This window comes from Tachypleus tridentatus, chromosome 4 (assembly GCF_004210375.1).
Source record: "Tachypleus tridentatus isolate NWPU-2018 chromosome 4, ASM421037v1, whole genome shotgun sequence".
NCBI classification, from domain to species: Eukaryota; Metazoa; Arthropoda; class Merostomata; order Xiphosura; family Limulidae; genus Tachypleus; species Tachypleus tridentatus.
Window position 1 is genome coordinate 56,921,390 of NC_134828.1, and position 19,908 is coordinate 56,941,297.

At 31.1% G+C, this 19,908-nt stretch overlaps 1 protein-coding gene across 1 annotated transcript; it reads left to right on the forward strand.

The window, feature by feature from the left end:
* Nucleotides 1-7,118: 7,118 nt before the first annotated feature.
* LOC143248341 (N-formyl peptide receptor 2-like) lies at nt 7,119-18,154 on the forward strand. The gene is made up of 2 exons (XM_076496708.1): nt 7,119-7,726; nt 16,834-18,154. Exons 1-2 carry the CDS (start codon nt 7,211-7,213, stop codon nt 17,035-17,037), a joined length of 720 nt encoding a protein of 239 aa, XP_076352823.1. The 5' UTR covers nt 7,119-7,210; the 3' UTR covers nt 17,038-18,154.
* Nucleotides 18,155-19,908: the final 1,754 nt, after the last annotated feature.

The window sequence follows — 19,908 nt, forward strand, 5'->3', positions numbered from 1 at the left end:
GGTGATGACTTGCTTCCTTCCCTCTAGTATTAAACTCCTAAATTAGAGACGGCTATCGCAGACAACCCTCGTGTAGCTTTACGCAAAATTCAAAAGAAACAAAGAAACATAATGCAAACCGATCACATATATAGACGTGTGTTCTTATGCGTGCATTGTCGTATATTTATACACTACATATCACCATATGAACTATCCTCCAGCCCATTTGTAATAACCATAACAACCAGCAAAGGCTGCTTTCTTCAATAGTTTCTAAATAACCACAACAACATAGCATGCTGCTTTCTAGCAGCTAATAAATCATACTGTCTTACTCCGTTACAGTAAATAAATATCACTCTTTCAGTTCAGCTCAACCAAGCCTTTTCAGCTGGGATTAATATTTGTGTGACGTCTACTGTAGTAAACACACTCATAACAAAACAGCTAAATAAATTAGTCAACAGTGAGACACTCTCAGTGTCCTACTCAGCCACCAACAACAGTAGTCAAGTTATCATGGTATAAAATTACCAACCATCAATCTGCCACTACAACCACAAAACATAACAGAGTGGAACTATAATGTGTGGATTAGATTCAAACGACCATGATGAGTAAGAGCATGACCCCCTCACTTCACAGGGGAAAGTCATATAAGCTTCCCTCTATTATGTATACAATCTAGTTAAACTTCTTACTTACATACATACACAAGTTCAGCTCGTTTTTCATCAAAAACCCTTCAAGAACATTCATAACAAAAGTTTTGGGTGAGAAAACAACGATCACAACCTAATTTTAACCTTCAGAAATACAAAATATCCTAGCAGTTATTTTCACTTATTCCAACGGTTAATATTCTAGCAGTTCTTATTTTAAAGTCAACCATCGTAATTACATGTCGAGCCAATATTTCATGCCCCTCTCTACGTAAGCACCAATACTATACAAGTGGATAGCACCAATAGCGACTGCAAGTTGATATATAAATATTTTGCCTCTAAACGTCGCTCAGTAGCTAAGAAAGTAAGAGTCGCAATGAAATGTCAATTTTAATAATCTTACAATCAACAAACCGTCGTAATGTCATAATAATCAAGTGGTTATCATATCACTTAGAGCATACATAATGTTATAATAATCAAGTGGTTATCATATCACTTAGAGCATACACCGTTTTGAAATGCTACTTGTTAGTCCAGAAAGAAAGAAGTGAAATTTCCTTTCAATCTTTGACAACCAACTGACTACCTAACTAACAAAGGTAGTTAAATACAAGTGATATAAGCAAGGTAATTATTGTAAAGGTTTTAATAAAATATGGGTCGTCTACTATCGATTCCTTATTTGTGTTCTTTGGAACAGTCAGACGAGTATCCAGAACTTCTATCTCCTCATCAGTTGATTCGAGACGACTGAAAACGGTATTATCAGTATATTCTCACCCATGATTTTCAACCTCTGATGAACAAGACAGTTCATAAAGATTTTATTAATGATATATGAATAGTAAGTATTGCACTTAGGAACATTAGTTGTCTAGCACAAGAGGATGTGTTGTTAGGAACAGTGTTACTAACAGAGAGAAGTAGTATCGTATGAGTAATTCATTAATCTTCATTTCTGTGCCCTTCCTTGGCACAGCACTACACCTGCAGACTTATGTAGCTAGAAACCAGATTTTTATATGTGTGGTGAACAAAGTATTATGCTTAATTAAAAAAAAAAAAAAAGATAATTTCATTCCTGTAATTAATACATTGCATAAAATCTATTCTCTCTGCAAACGACGGTTATTCAAATTTATAAAAAAATATACAATAATTTGCATGTTTAAATTTATAAGCTGATTTGCTTCCCTACAGTTTTATTCTAAAATATTTATTTAAATACCTCTTACCTTACACTCTTACCTTTCTGTAAAAAAAAAAATTCACAGAGCTTGTTTCTTGCTGGTTTGGAACATTACACATGATGCTGGCTAAAATTAGTTGTATATAGCCATTCGTTCCGTTTCTATCAGAAGGTCATTAACCTTGAATATAAACGACAAAAAATAATCTTAAACAGTGTGGAGACTTCAACGCTATTGGATATTTAGTCTGACACTATCAGGAACTTTTAATAAGCTTTCGTATATTAATAAACTTAAAGTCAGCAAACATATTGATTCTTCCACTTTACATACCTGATACTAAATATACATTCATGATATTCTGTTTTTCGAGATGTATGACATGTACATTTTTGTTATATGCAGTTTTTGTATGCTTTCTGCTCAGTTGTACTACGTGAACTTTTTATTCATATTTCTATTTAACCATATCATACAAGTCTCTATATAGATATACTATCATCAAAGTAACATTTATTCATAAAGCTCTAAGTATTCGAAATGGAATTATGGTCGTTGTTCAGATTTATAATTAATCATCCATTATAAGCTTTTGAGAAAAATCAGTGAATAAATTAATTCTGATGTTCATTGTAACCATTATAAGTGAGAACATTTTCAACAATAGAAGTGATATGTGCAATCATACTGTTCTCTCTTTTTCACCATGTAAAGATGCCGAAGAGAAACTTTAAATTTAAATTATTTATTCAAAGACATTTTTTCTAAAGTACACATCCCTAGTCTTTTCCGTCATCTGGACAAATTCTCATTTGAAAGCCTGTTGCTGATTTTTCAGTTTATTTACAATATAATGCAATAATATCCATCGTATATCCAAATGTTATAACATGTGATTAGTGAAATAGAATAAATCACTGTGAATGAAACATATCGTTGCTCCAAACTAGACGGAAGTTACCTGCTCTAGCCAACCCTAATATAGTAATGTAAAACAAGATGAAAGGCAGCTAGTCATCACCACCCACAGTCAACTTTTGGGCTACTCTTTCGCCAAGAAATAGTGGAATTGACAAACTGTCACATTATAACACCCTCACGGATGAAAGGGAGAGCTCGTTGGATGTGACGGAGATTCGACCCGCGACCTTCAGAGTACCAGTCAAGCGCTCTAACCACGTGGCCATGCCGGTCCTGTACAAAACATAAGAGACTACCCAACGTAATTCGATATAATATAATTATATGGCTTTTACATTTACAAACTTTATAAAACATATCATGCACGTGAGATCCATATATAAATTGATCATCCATGTCGTACTTGAATGTTTAACAATAAATATTTTGAACGTTTTGCTTACAGATTGTCATTTCATCATATTATTAAGCAAAACTTTCTAAATATGACAAATTCTAAAAAACACATATATTTATTTACAACATTTTTAATCCCGATAGCCACATTCTATGAAAGTATGTTAAAATTATCTGATTCATCTGGTATTTTGCTAATTGTTTTTACGTATTTTTTATAGCAATAAAAAGATATTGACAAAATAATTGATATCTGCATGTTATTCCATAGATTTACCATGTAAGGTGTCAGGTTTTAGGCTCAGAAAAACTAGTTTATCACCTGCTTTACACTCCAAAATAAATAGTTTTCTCATATAGATATTGAGATTTTGAAACATTGCTACATTATCTTCGAATACATTATCTTCCACTTTATTTATACTTTATACAAAAATCATCAAAGATATTAATTCCTTAAATCGAATCAGACATTCCCAGTCTCTAGCCACAAATCCCAAATTGCCTCTAAATGTAAAAACATCTAATAGCATTTATGTCTGTTTGGATAAAATCTAGTTGAGACCATTTTATTGCTCATGAAAGATTTCAGGCAAAGAAGTTACGTTGAGACAGTTTTCTTAGTGTTCTCTTGTGCAGTCTAATAAATTTTTACATCAGTTGTAAAAGAAATATGGCGAGGGGTAAAAAGACCATTAATTCTTTTACTGCTGAGTAAACAATCTGTCTGCTCAATCATTTAGATGAAGGATAGAGTGATGGCGATGATTATTCTGTTCTTGAATTTGATTTTGAAAGAGACCTTTGTGATGAAAATGACTCAAAATTTATTAAGACACAATTTCAGTACTTCTCATTTATGTTATTCAAACAGGAGTTAATGGTACGGAGAGGTCACAAAAATAAGTCCCATCTAGATCTGGGCCACCTCCTAGATCTATGGCCACTAACAATGCCAAATGTAATGACTGGGATGAGGTAGATCTACAAGATAAATCAACTACAAGTAATGACTTTGAAATCTTACCAAAGAAGAGACGTTATTCTGGTGTACACACAGACTTCAGTGATAACTCACCTCTACTCTCTGAGAGTTCTGTTTAGAAATGAGTGAATTAACGCTCTTGTTAGTTATCAACGATTATGCTAAAGTCAACGTTACGAAGAAAACGCCTGCTCAGACACAATCAAAATATTTAAACTGATCTCCCTTTATCTGAATACTGAAGTTTCTTCCAATTATAACATCAATGGGCATCGGAAAGATCTAGAATTCGTGACTACTTCGCCACCTACCAGTCTTTCTACACACCTTTCTATCACCAAACTTTCACCAGGGAAATGGTTCAGACTATTTACTCAACAATGGTTTAAGCGGGTACACCAGTTACTGAAGGGATAAAAAAGTTAAGAAAATTGAAATTTTGTAAGGTATGGTGACGATTGTTAGGACATCATGAAAATAATTCCAGTATAATACACAGAAAAGTAAGAGAATAATTTAAAAAGTTAATATGTTTCTTTAAGTAGAAATTAGTGTTCTATATTTTATTCATCAGATAAAGTATGATAGTTCTTGTTTACTAGTGTTGTATGGCACAAAAATAAAACTTGTACATGAATCACAATTTGCCATACAACTTTTATACATTTTCGATTCATGTCCATATTGTTCAAGTTAGTACAGATTGTCAACATAGTTTATAAATAGAAAAGTTAGTGTACAGTTGTTGTTTTTGTATTTTGCTGAATTATCATATTTTACAAAAAATATTTTATGCTCACTAATCTGTAAGTTTAAACTCTGCCACACTGACATAGTTGGTCAAAGTTCAGGGCTAGGTTAATAATTTACAAACAAAAAGTAACAATTCTACACTGTCCAGACTAACAGCATCAAATTCGTATGTGTCTAGCTTAGTCTTTGTGCTACATTACACCTATTAATATTAGTTTCTAAAAATATGTTTAAATATCAAATACAAAGCTCCATTAATATTTCCTTATATAAAAGACGTGTTTCGACATAGCCTAATTTGCGTTAAGCAGATATCACTAATATGCATAAATAAATTCCTAGACTTAACAAGCATCACACGTACTGAAACATTTATTAACAAAACTTAAAGTTATAAAAAGACGATTATCAAAAATGAAAATGTGACCTACCTTTGCATATTTTAAGAAAAAACAAAAGCTGTAAGATAACTGATAATATTTAAAACGTTTTTGACAAAATATTTCATTTTTGTTGCTTTTTATTATTTCTTACGATGAAAGAGACGGTCTACGAAAAGAAACATAGTAGCTCTTCTTTCACATTTTATAAATTCACTATATTTACTTACAGTGTTTCATATTATAAAATATACTTTACAAACAAAATAAGTTTTGTGTTCACTATAAGTGTTACTTAATTAATGAGGAATGGATTATGTTTGTCACTGAACTTAACACTTTACAAAGTAATACAGAAAGCAGATCTGAGAGTACACAAGAAAGTTATTTTCTGTTTCTAAGCTACTATTTTCCGTTTTTGATATATAACTCAAATATTTATAGTTTAAAACCGCTACTGTTTACAAATATAACTTAGCAAGAGGTTTTCATAATCACACTTGTTCAGGATGTAATCCTTTTAGACACGTAAAGAAATAACAGTATCGCGATCTTAAAATATAGGTTATCTTCAAATTTATCCAAGGATCAAATTCCGTTGATAAGCTGACAGCTTGATAACCTTTGATATTTGGGAATAACACAAACTTAAACATGTACAGATTATAAATGCTGGACTGCCAAGATTAAATGAACATTCATACAACTCTAGTACATTATAGTTAGCATACAGTTCTTTTACACTCTACTCAGCTAGATCCATGAACTGAGTTTCTAACATCTATTAACAAAACTTCAAGCATTAGATAGGAGGTTATTATCTGATATGAATTGTTGGGGCTTATAGCTAAACTTTCCAAGTAATTTCTTGCGTAACTTTTCAAAGACAAAAAGTAAACTTCCATTTTCTTGTGAATCGTCCATCTGGGCATATAGGTTTTCTTAAATTGACAGCTCATTTCACGAACACGTAGTGCCCGTTTATTATCTCTTTTTATCTTTGAATAAAAAAAGCAGAATTTCAGGGACCTATGTTTAACGGCAGCCACAAAGTCTCACGTGAGAAAAATATTTGTTTTGGAATGTAAGATAGTCGATAATCTAATTTTTCTGAGCCTGCAAACTGAAATATCGCAGCATAAATCTGATGAGATGATATGCAGAGATAAAACAAACACACCCTCAGTGATAGGAACATAACCTCCGCTACCGAAGATAAAGGTAATTATGTTAATTGAGCTTTTGAGTAGCAGTTGCCTAGGAGACGCGTTTTCGAATAAACTGGATATTAGTAGTACTTTTACTTTGTTTTATACAAATAACATTTCTCAGGTTATTTCTTTTTAGTATAAAACATATTTTTCGAAATTATTATAAATTATGAACTAATTTAAAAAGTCAAACAGTGCATACTGAGCTGCTTCCAATATTTTGATTTTAACGACAGTTTAAACCTTAAGAGACTGCGTAGACATGTGGAACTGTAAACCAGATTATTTAGATTAATCCACCTAGATTTAGGTAGGTTATTCTAAATAAATAACAGTACACGATTTTCGGTTGCACCGGTTTTAACTATAGAATAATTGTTTAATACTCATGACTTGAAAATTAAAAAGAAAAGGTTTGTTAACTTTCTACTAGTCTTCTTTATTATATTCTTTTACTATTTGTTTTCAAAATGAAATACACTTTTCTAACTTACAAGCAATGAACAAAGTACTGATGAAATCGCTTCATTTTTGTGATGAATACGGAATACTGGCCAAATTTTAGAAGTAAAAACGTGCATTCTATACGCATTACTTTTGATCAATATAAAAGTTTTTTTTGTGGGTTTTTTTCGGAAGAACAGTAGTACATCTGACCGACTTCATTGGTTAACGACAAGTCGAAGCTCGTGCTGCTTCCTGTACTTAAAGAGAGCTAGGAATCATGGGTAAAAACCTTTGCTTCTGGGCCACTTTGCGCAATGATTACAGTGAGAAGAAAATGAACGCTGTAGTTACAGCTGAAGTTTTCTGGGTGAAGAGAGAAAAGACAGAAGAGCAAATTTTTCACAATTATGAAAACACTTCTGCTGTTTTCTCTTCTCACGAAAGTAGAGCCTTACGAGACATAAGGGTATTTTTACTTTGGGTTTTTGTTTTGCTAGGTCTTTTAGGAAATAGCATGATGCTTAGTTGGCTTTGGACACATCGAAAGCAACAAACTCGAATTGTTCGACTTTTTGGAAATCTGGCATCGGCTGATGTCTTGGTGAATTTATGCGGAACCCTTCCACTTCTTGTTTTAGAATATCTTAGGCCTGCATGGCCTGCAGGTGAAATCCTTTGCAAGATATTCCACTTTCTTCTGGAATTCAGTTGTTGTGCTAGTAACTACATGATAGTACCCATACCATTTGACAGGTGTAAAGCAGTGAAACGACCTCTGGCATTTCGTACTAAGGTATAACATATAGATATATATTTATCAATTTTCAGTATTCATATTTTTAATCATATAATGATAAATTATTACAATTGTTATTCTAAGTTTAAGCTGATATAAATAACATTAATTATTAGCCTCGTTTTACAAGTTAACAATACAAATAATATAATCATGCAAGAAAAATATGGTTTAAAAGAGATAATGTTATTATAAAATAAATAAATAGCAATTAGTCACAGATAAATATTGAAAATTTAAGAAAAATATTTTTCGATGTTATTTCATTAATAATCAAATGAGTTGTTTCTAAAAGGCAAATTATTTCGGATTATTTTCTATTTTCTTAGAAATGTATTATTATTATTACAATCTAGCGACATTTTTAGCTTTTTTCTTTACACATTCCACATAAATGTTTCTTTTAACTTCATTCTTGCTTTTGTATATCTTTCAGCTGATTTGTTCTTAATTTTTTAATCACATAGAGAGGTAATTACTCTAATGTAATACAGCATATGATTAAATAACTATTAAGTTCATTTTGGTGTGAGATTATTTGTTATAATGACATAAGTACTTCAGCATACAGTCAGGAGACGATAACATGTGAGAACTAAATAATTAGCACAATGTGCAAGCATGTCATAAAAATATTTCATCAAACGAAAATATGATGTCTTTTAAATTAAAATACTATTTTTCTTAACCAAAATATGTGCTTAATTATCTAAAACTTTCATGATTAAGATTATTTGACGGACAGAGTCAACGCATATTTAACACTCACGAAGGCCATCTTATTTGTTGTCATTCTCTCTTCAAAATATAGGCTATTTTCGATATCTCTTATCATATAACAAAGAAAATCGAGTTATGCTGTGACGTCGAACAATAATTTGATTTTTTAAAAGTATATACTAGTTTTCTTATGTGGGATTTTCTTTGATATGTATATAATTACTATTAGAATTTTTTTTTACTATTTGTTCGTTTTAGTACAAAGCTACACTAACATATTAATTGCGCTTTGTTCACATCATAAAATCAAACTCCGAAATTTAGCATTGCAAGACCGTAAGAACGCCACTTACAAAATGGAAGAGATTATCATTTAATGTTTGGTTTGGTTTTAACACAAAGCTACCTCATAGACAACCTATTTATTGTTCACTGTTTGGAATCGAAGCCCATACTTCAGTATTATAAGTGTGCAACCTATTTAAGCGTAGACACGCGTACAAATAATGTATTTTTAAGGCAAATATAACATCTTTGCTTGACACTCAAAGACATCTTCTTGAGACGCAAGTTGTAGGAAGACAGCTTAATTGACTGCGTTTTGTATTAAACGTGTATATTTTAGCAGGTCCAAAATGAGCTTTATTCTACCATTCTGTACACTTTAGTATCTGTACAGTTACAGTATTTAACGTGACGTTCTAAAAATTGCCAACGTTTATCGGTAAGTAATAAAAACTGTCACACTGAGGTTGTGTAAAGTCAGTCTTAAAACCGACTAAACACTAAACAGCAAAGTATGGTGTGTTAGAAAAGCATTTAAATAACAAAATGTGATAATACAGCATGATTGACTGTTGGAATTTCAAAGCTATTGAGTTTTCGAAGGCATATATTCATTTTCTGTATAGATATATTTTCTTTTCTTAGTAAATTGTATTTTTAATTTCTATAAGTCGTTTTCAAGTTGTCTGCCTTATGGTAATCTTCACGAGCCGACTGGACTAGAACCAGCACAGTAAAAGAACTGCTATTTATTGATATCTCATGTGTTGCAAACAAGTTGAGCTTTTTTGCATTAATGACACCAAGTCCACCACTGTAAATGACATTAACTTTGCTTATTCAGCCATAGAGCTAATTCATAAATCACTGCTTTATGAGAAGTAACACTCAGAAACAAATGTAGCTACATTTGAAGGTACACAGTCCAGCTCACAAAAAAATTACACCTATTATTTTTAAGATTTGGAATTGCAGCTCTTCGCAGTCACTTTTTATCGAGAGCTATGCGAAAGCAGCACCGTTTATGTCACCGTGCTTTCCTCTTAATAGCTAAGTAATTAGGTAGCCCCAGGTTAATACATGTTACTCACCGACATGGATTTTGTATCACAAGGATAGTGGGGTGATGAAATTTTATGATAAAACAAGCCCTCGTGATGTTTTTTGATGATACAAAGTCATTTGTAAATTAATTTCTACTTTAAAGTATATTTTTATAAAATCACTTAACTTGCGTCATGTTTACTTCCCTTGTAGAAACGAGAAACGTAATAAAAAAAAGAGATTAATGAAAATACCATCACTGTTCTAACTAGATACAAGTAACATTGAATAAATATAATACTCCATCGTCTATAACTATACATTGTTTATCAAAAACTCACAGAGTTATAAACGATTATATGAAATACTATAATCAACCTCCAAAGAGACGAAATATGATAAATTCTTAACTTAACTTAATACTTGCATGTGAAAAATAAAATTGTGGTATCTTATATTAACTTTTAGAGAAACTGATTACGTTGAAAAAAGTGCTATACACATATCTTGAAAGACGTTAGTTCGTTGCATCAGCGGTTAAGTTACTTTGGCACGCTGTTTAAATGTTATAGTGGGATATATTTTACTCATAGACTAAGCACATATCTAAATAATGACAAGAAATAAAAATTCATTACAGTTAAGCTTATAAGTGAATAATTATTGCAGCACAAGTACTATCTGTATAATTTCTGAAGTTATAAACATCATAGCACATTATAAAGTTGCCTTTACCTTGTCACGACAACTCTACTGAAATGATATAATCAGACGCACACCCTCATTACACTCATACTTTCATATAAGTGTAGCCTTTGCACTCGAAAGAGAAGACTGATATAAAGAAAATCTACATATCCTTAACCCTTAAAGAGCGAGAATGTTGTAGGTAGAAGCATCAGTTGATGGTAGTCGAAGTTTAAGGCCGCTGTTTAAGGGTTAATAACGCCATCTAGAATGTAGTCACATATTTTGAAGTTTCATAATTTTGTATCCATTTTTCATTTAGTCCTTAACGAATTCTCAATATTTCTGCGAACGTTTAACTCATAATTTGTTTTTATTTATTAATTCTTGCTCACATACTCAAATATGTTTTCAGTATAAATAACATGTTTCTCGTCATCTCCATTAATTGTTCACGAAATCTAGATTTTAATACTCCTTATTGCTCAAAACAGGTTTCCTGTTTTCCTAAAGTTTCTGTGACATAACTTAATATAATAAAAAAATAAAGTAAATATATGTGTAAAGGCCCATCTAAAAAGATTTTGATACATGTATTACAATTTTTCTTTCATAATTTTCCTTCAGTTATATTCATGATACAATAGTTGTTTATATGACATTTGTAAAATTTTATATTACGCTGTGTAATCATACTAATTTATTTGCCTATACAATTTGCAAAAGTGAAAATTACGCAAAGTGATGAATTGAGTTCTCGGCCTCCGACATTTGCAAATGTTAAACTGGAAAGATGTCAGTTTCCTGTTCCTGACGTGTGCAAAAGTAAAAATTAAGAGATGTAATGACGTCAAATTTCATTCTTTAACATTTTTAAAAATTAAAATTAAGAGTTGTAATGATGTCGTTTTTTGGTCTACGCCTTCTACAAAAGAGAATATTTTTTTAATGTTATTTGTCATTCTCTGATTTGGCAACTGTTGGTGTTATTTTTCTAGATCCATATTTATTTGTATCTGATTGATTAGTGACAACTGTTTCTGCCTAGTTTTGTAGATCAATGTTTGATGCTGAACAATGACTATTCTAAAGAAGTATCACAAACAAATCCTGACCATATAGCTACCGTTTCATATAAGAAAATACAAAATTAGTATCATTTTTGTTATTAAATTTTTCTTTAAATATATATATATATAAGAATATATGTTGTTTTAGTTCCATGCAAAGAGTTTGCGATATTGTTCTTAACGAATTCGAAACATTTAATATCATGTAACGCAAACATTTTATTATTGGCATATAATTCTAATCTTTATAAAAACATTTAAAATATAATGCTCAGCTTAGTTTCATAAAATTAGTTCTATATGTCAGTTTAATTGCATGAAACCAACTAATATTACATGACACTGATATGAAATACTGACGCTACTTCCAAAGTTTTATAATATAAAGTAACAAAAAAATTCGGTTTGCTCTATGGGACAATGCTGTTGTGTTTTCAAAATTTATATTCTTAAAAGTAGTATAGTAAGTGAGCACGCAAATATTATTTATGATCTCCATTGTTACATAATAGCTAGTTTTATTCTGCTGGTCACTGAGTACTTATCCCGTAGAATGTTGTTAATGGCAATTTGAATTAGTGGAACCCATTACTTTGAATTTTTCGAAGCAAAATAAAATAAGTATTGTCCAAAATGCTTGCATACTGTTCTATATTAATTATATTGTTTACATGCATGGAGCGTAATAATAGAGAAGGTAAAGTGTGATTGGACAAAGATGTTGGAGTTGTTATTCTAATCTGTATAACTTGTAGCATTTGATCGTCAAAACACAGGTACAACCTGTTGTGTGTACAAGTGTGTGCCTCTGGTATAGTCTTTTTTTCGGAAATAGATCAATGCTTTATTCACACAATTTCTCCGTATTTGGAGTCGAGTCTTGCCTTGTCACACACCAGTATTTATAAGGTGTCGAATTATTCGACTGTCCAGAAACAATGTGAAGCAAACAGACATTGCTAGATCAGTAAGGTACTCTCCTGTGTGTGCTGTATCCAGAATCCTGAAACGTCGTCGGACTATACGGTACTTTGTTAAAGGAGGTAGTGTAGTACATGTTTGGGCAGCTATTCTTCATCATGGTGGAAAACTACTCTTTATATCCTCCATTGGAACCTCAGTAATGCCTCTTACAGGCGTTAAATGGAGACGATATTTCTGCTATATGGTAAACCAAAGTTTGACAATAAGTGAGTATTCGAGATTGACAATGCCAATTCCTAGAATATGCGTATTGTACAGAATTATTTCGACCAGAGTGATGTTACGAGATTGTCATCGCCAGTAAAGAATCCAGATTGTAATCCTGTTGAGAAACTTTAGGCAGAAATGAGCTAGAAAAAATTTAATCAAGACCGAAAACCAGCTACTGTAAATGAAATGCTTTCTAGTGACAAGTTGAGATTAACTCGCGATGTATTACATCAATAACCTCATCAACAGCATTCTACATCTCCTCGGAGGTTATTAGAGTACAAGAAGTTGTGCTAACCAAGTGCTGAATGTTTATTACGAACTAATATAAGGTTATAGACGCTATTTATAATAATTTGCTGTTATATTTTGTCAGCATATATTTTTGTTGGATTTTATTCTAAACATTAAATGTTAAATTACATCTTTCAACAAATGTCTCATGAAATTGTTAATTGTCCTAATAAATTGTTCGTGATGTCCACAGAACCTGTTTCATTATACAAATTAAATAAGTAGGTGGTTAACATTACATGCATTTCTGAGTTTTACAGCACTAGGTATATTTGTATTACATCTTACTAATAATAATAATCTTATGTGTTACAAAAGGTACAAACATTTTAACCAAGACTGCATATATATCACATACAAAAGAGTTGATTTGGGAAAATTGTTCTTTTGTTATAAGCATTATTTTAATGTTTTATATTATATTAAGCACTTTCTTAACAATAAAATATTAAAGCCGTGGTTAAAAGGCTGAGAAAGACGATGTTCCTTTGAGGAATCATATGATACGTGTTGAAATTAACTCCCGTATACGTAAGCCTTTTGCAAAATTAATGTTTATTACACATGTAAATGTCAAATACTAACGAATGGAAATCGTCGAATAAGTTATCATTTAATTGCTACTTTAGTATGTTTTCACCTGTGGGTTTATGTATGTCATTCTTGAAACAATGAAACATGAAATTAGTGAAAATAAAGAGTACAAGTCTTTACGAATTAGAACGAAAACAAACTTAATCCGGATAACTGTTGATGTAGCAACGATTAATTAAATCAATACAACAAATTAATATCCAAAATAAAGTGTGAACTTTAAATAACTGTGTTTTGACATTTTTTAAACTTAAATAAGAATATAATTCATGTTGGCATCGGCCACTTATTGTCAACAGCATCCAAATCCTGGACACTTCAAGTAACTGTGTAAAAATACATAAAATTATCGTAAAATGTAGTATTTTATCTGTGACAAAACAAAACTATTGATATAAAATAATGTATACCAACATATCCATATCATTTTTAGTACAAATGAGTGCTCATTCATCACCATATTTACCAATATCAAAAAGGTAATCTTTAAATGTTATATATGTATATATATATATCGCTTATGATCTTATTTGGCGAAGCGAGACACATCTGTAAAAATGAGAATATTAATACATAACCATTAATACATACTAGGTCAGTAACTAAATATTAAATGTCTCATGTGCATAACAATGAACTGAAGAGGATGACTGAAATTATCCCATTTTAGCAGTGTATTTGATCTCTTTATAAATATAGTATAAAAAATCGATTATTCTTTATTTGTGCAATATCATTATATAAAGTTATTTGGAAAAAATGTCATAACTCTGTATTATTGTTTGAAAAATGTATCATAACGCTATATTATTGTTGGAAAAAATATATCATAATTCAATATTATTGTTGGAAAAATATATCATCCCTCTATATTATTGTTCGAATAATATATTATAACTCTATATTGTTCTTAGAAAAATGTATCATAACTCTATGTTATTGTAGGAAAAATATATCTTACCTCTATATTATTGTTGGAAAAATATATTTCAACATATTTTACTACAGTGGATCAATAATAGCTTTGTGCACTTACAGCGCTAAAATTCTAGGTTTGATTCTTAGACATGGACAAAGCGCAAATAACCCACTGCTGAATTAAAAGTGACATTTATATATATATATATATATATATATATATATACATGTTTTTATTCTTAATATTTGTATATAATTTGAAAATACTTTTCTGTCTTTTTTACTATATCATTAAATAACTTAGTTTTCTAATAATTAAGTTCTCCTAACAATTAATAATATTGAACAGTTTATATTACATTTGTACATACTCATTGTTTACTAGTAAGCATTATTACGGTTATTGGATTTTTACTGTTATGTTTTACGAAATATGTATAGTTCATTGAGAACAATGATTTCAGTTTGAATACCTTTAGCTTTATTTTAAATTTCGCTTGAATCTACATGAGGACTATCTGCGCTAACTGTCCCTAATTTAGCAGTGAAAGAGTAAAGTTACGGCTACTAGTCATCATCACCATCCGCAAACGCTTAGGCTACCTTTTACCAACAAATAGTGGTATTGAAAATCAAATTATTACACCCCACAGTTGAAAAGGCAAGCATGTTTGATAGTACAGGGATTCGAACGCGTGACCCTCAGATTACGAGCTAGGCGCTTTAACCAGCTAGCCATGCCGAGTCTAAATATGTGTGAATAATAGCACTAAATGTTCACATTTACGTATTCCACTCGTATGATGTATGTTATGTCTGTTTTGTAGATTCCTGACCTACTCGTTATATCTGATACTTAAATACGTATCTTCCTAAAAATGTTTGACAGTTTTTGGCATTCAAACATGATTAAACGTGTACCAACTCAAAAGCGTGATGTAATTATTTCACTTACGAAAAAAAAAAAATCTTTGTTGAATTTCGCGCAAACTTAGTCCAAGTATATTTGAGTTTGCTGTCTTTGATGTTAAAATGATCAACTAGAGAGAAGGCAGCAAATCCACATCATTCAAAGCCAACTCTTGGTTTACTTTTTGCCGACGAATAATAAGACTGGCTGTCAGATTATGCGCCACCACGACTGTGAGGTGAGCATGTTCTGCGAGGGGATTGTTTACTGAGATCGGCTGATAACACAAGTTACATTTGGTCATACTTAATATAAATGTTCTATCGTTGATGTAATTTTTACCCACATAAGGTACATTTAGTTACACTTGGCAGTTTTTTCTGTCCTCTGCCCACTACGGGTATTGAAAGCAGTTTTTTAGTCGTATAGGTCACAGGTTTACATAAAAGAGATTTCCAACATAAGTTACATCTACTCACACTTGACACAGAAGTTCTATTGTTTATATAAAAAGTCTTCAAAATAAATTATACTTAGTTACATTTGGCACAGAAGTTCTACTGTTTATATAAAAATTATTCAACATACGTTACATTTAATCATAATTGACACAGAAATTTTACTATTTATGTAAAAAGAAAAATTCCAACATAAGATACATTTAGTCACACCTGACACAGAAGATCTACTGTGTATATAAAAATATAAATATCGATTGAACGTATCAAAATCATGAATAATACCAGGATAAAGATATCCTTTATTAGAAATATCTAAATAATCGTAATTAGGTTTCTTTTCGGTTGCACATTTACGGTCTATCTGAAAATTAATAAATATTTTTGCATCTTTTCAGGTTTCTCGTTTAACAGCAGTCAGCTGGATCACTTCCATACTAATGAATGTTCCTAATTTTCTGCTTTATCGTGTGTTTGTGTTTGTTTTTCGTATAGCAAAGTCACGGAGAGCTATCTGCTCAGCCCATCGAGGGGAATCGAACCCCTGATTTTAGCGTTGTAAATCCGGAGACATACCGCGGTACTAGCGGGGGGCCTGCTTTATTGAGTAGTGGATGAAGACAAGTTGACTGTGTGTCGAAGCATTGTATTTGAATGGCCTATAATGTACATTCGAATTTTTATAACTGGAATGGTGATTTGTATTTACGTTTTTCCATTAATTTTAATAATAATTTGCAATATCCAGGTGTGTCGACAAATAAGGAAGTCATTTGCATTGTATCGTCATGACAACGAAAAATGTCATGAAAGTATTTTAAGGGTTAGTTTTCTTGGATTATGTTTCAAACACTTTCGCATTTCGACTCTTCATGGCGCAGAAATTAGAGCTGTTAAATTAACTATTGCAATCATTCTCTTTTTTTTTAGTGTGTGAGGCGCCATTTTGCGTACTACAACTTTTTCGAGTGTATGGAAATCTTCAGGTTTTATCAAAGGAAACCTATTCCATTCTTCCTGTGTTCGCCACTTCCAATTCTTCTATCATGCCTTTCGTGTTTCTTGTTTTGTATGCCAAATTTCCTTTTTTTTTTTGTCAACCGACCAAAGCTGGAAGAAGAGAAACAGCCATAGGGGTTTCATTCGGGATTATGTTTAAAGTTTTGTAATTTCACTTCAATTAATTTATAAGTTACATCTTATGTAAAATACCCTGTTTCTTGTTATCTTATATATTTCTAAATCAACGTATTTAAATATACATGATTATTAATTAAATAAAATTTATTCTCTTAAAAAACATAAGATTGTAAATTTTGATAATGGTTTAAAATTTACTAAATTCATTTAAGATTTTCTTTTATTTTAGAAACGTTATATTGTATGCTGTGTTCCGTGATATATGATTTACACACTTTATCTAAGTGTTCATTTTTCAACAACCGAATCCACAAACACGAATAATGTTTAGAATGCCTAACATCTTATTCTTTACGTTTATCGATATCTCTAAATAATACTAGTAATTGTTAAATGCATCTGATTTTTCATCGAAATAAAAGTTTACACTCAATATATTATAGATTTTGCAAGATGTAGGAACAGGTGTTGCTTAATTGTAGCTCATTCGTCGAATTGTAATTTATTCAACTGGTTCAAAGATATCGCACGAGGATGATGATCATGACGAATGCGATATTTATATTAATCTTAAATATATTTAACCAGATTAAAATCCGATAGTTAGGCTGAATTGAGGGTATAATGAAGTAATGTTTATGCTCTTTCAGCTAGAATATTTGTAATTACGTAGCAGGATAAAAATTGCAAACAGTTTGATAACGAATGTAAATATTTCAGAAGAAACAAACTCTTTTCCTTTACGTTTGTTTTGCGTGTACCGATTGACGAAATGAAAAATATAAATATATATATATTCATGGGTACAATAAAGATTATTTTACTTCTTTAAATGCTACTATAATGTACTTTGTAGTAGATGTCCCTTTTTCACAAGCCGTCATGACTAGCTGCCTTCCCTCTAGTCTCAGACTGCTAAATTAGGAACTACTAGCGCAGATAGCCCTCGTATAGCTTTGCGCGAAATTCAAAAACCAAAACAAATAGCTTTGTCTTTAAGTTCAAACCATCAGTTCATTTACACGGCGAAGTACTTTGCCTTATTTTTTTTTTATGTTTAAGTGGCTCCAAACAATATATAAAATATTTTTTTCGAAAAATAAACTTTTACGCTTTATATTACATGCCTAAGGGAAATATGCTTTTTTGGAATATACCCCAAGATTTAAAAAATCACGAAACCATATACTGCTGCATACCATATATTCTCGACATCAGCAGAAAAACAGCCAACATTTAGCAAAAACTAGTAACAAAATATGACATTCCAGTTAATACCAAATTTACTCAAAAACCGAGCACAAAACTAAAGTCTATACTATGTAAAAACTACATTGACAAACACAACACCAATATTATTTATAAAATACAATGTGATATATGCCATGACTTCTATATTGGAGAAACAACTAGAAAAATGGAAACCGGATTCAAAGAACACAAAAAGTCACCTTCACACGTTTTCGAACACTGCAAGTCAAATAAATACAACATAACCATAGAAAACACTCAAATACTAAATAAAGAAACAAACATAAACAAACGCAACATTAAAGAAGCCTTACTTATACAGCAACTCGAATCCAAATAAACCAATACAAAGGAACACCTTTATACCTATATTAATAAATATAATCCAACATCTAAGCACGCCCTCTACATTCCTACACTCAATTACACATCCGCCTTCAAACATGTGGTCTCCTATTGGTCAGTTACCTCTTTCTTTTCTTAGTAAATCTGACGATGACCGAAGAAAGTCTAAACGTTGTTCGCTCCTCTACATAGAGATTTCTTTATCCATATCAGCCGCTTTTGCATATTTATAATATCACTCCTATTTTCGAGAGATAACATATAACTTTCCAGTAATTATAGCCTATCAGTCTTAGTTCAGTAGTGAGGATAGTTTTGGAAAGAACTATTTTGCAAAATCATTTAGCAAAGTTTATAATTTTATTGGACTTAACATGCTTTTACTAAGTTAAAATTTTGCCTTACAAATATTTTATTTTTTTTTAATAAAAATACTTCTGTAGATGAGGGTAAGAATGTGTATTTGATGTCCCGAGATTATCGGAAAGCATTTGATAAGTTGCTACATATAAGACTTGTAAAAAAACATTATGCCTATAGGTGTGGGCTATAAGTTAGCCCTAGAAAGCAGAGGAAGGTTATAAATTAATAAGCAAATGTTCTAAAAGGTATAGCTGTTTCGTCATGACTTGTGCCTGATCTCCTAGACCTTCTATTCTCGCCGTTAAGTATGGAAAAAAAAGATTGATCAACACTATCAGCTCCCTTTACAATATTAAACAAATCAATAAAATTCCCTCTAATATTTTTTTCATAATTAACGTCGTGAATAGAAGGACTATGTGTTCAGGCTTAGGTCACGGTAAAACAGCTATACCTTTTGGAACATATGCTTATTAATGCAATTATTTGGGTGTAACACCTTCACTTCATACTTTTCAACAGGTAAGCTTCTTCACACTTCAAAGTATTTTTATGCCCTGGGTATATTTACACTTTGTGAAATAGATTTTAAATTTGAAAAAATTTGGAAGTCGCAATTTAGTTGAAAAATAGACTAGATAAACCCACGTTCTTTTTTGCAGTTTTCAATGTTAGTAAAAAAAGTAATAACTATTAAATTTGATATACTTCAGTGGTTTCAATGGTAAAAATCTGATTACTTATTTAATAAAAAGAAAAACTTAACACAAAACCTACGTTCTTTGAAAATTATTAAATACAGTATTCTCCACCAAACTTAGTTAAAGCTTTTGTTTATTATTGAGCACAAAGCTACACTATTAGTCATCTCTAATGTGCTCATCACTGGAGGTGAGTGAAGGAAGT

Coding starts and splice junctions, on each gene's coding strand:
- LOC143248341 (XM_076496708.1), top strand. CDS start 7,211: ATGGGTAAAAACCTTTGCTTCTGGGCCACTTTGCGCAATGATTACAGT. Junction 7,727..16,833: donor CTCTGGCATTTCGTACTAAG/GTATAACATATA, acceptor CTTTTTTTTTAG/TGTGTGAGGCGCCATTTTGC.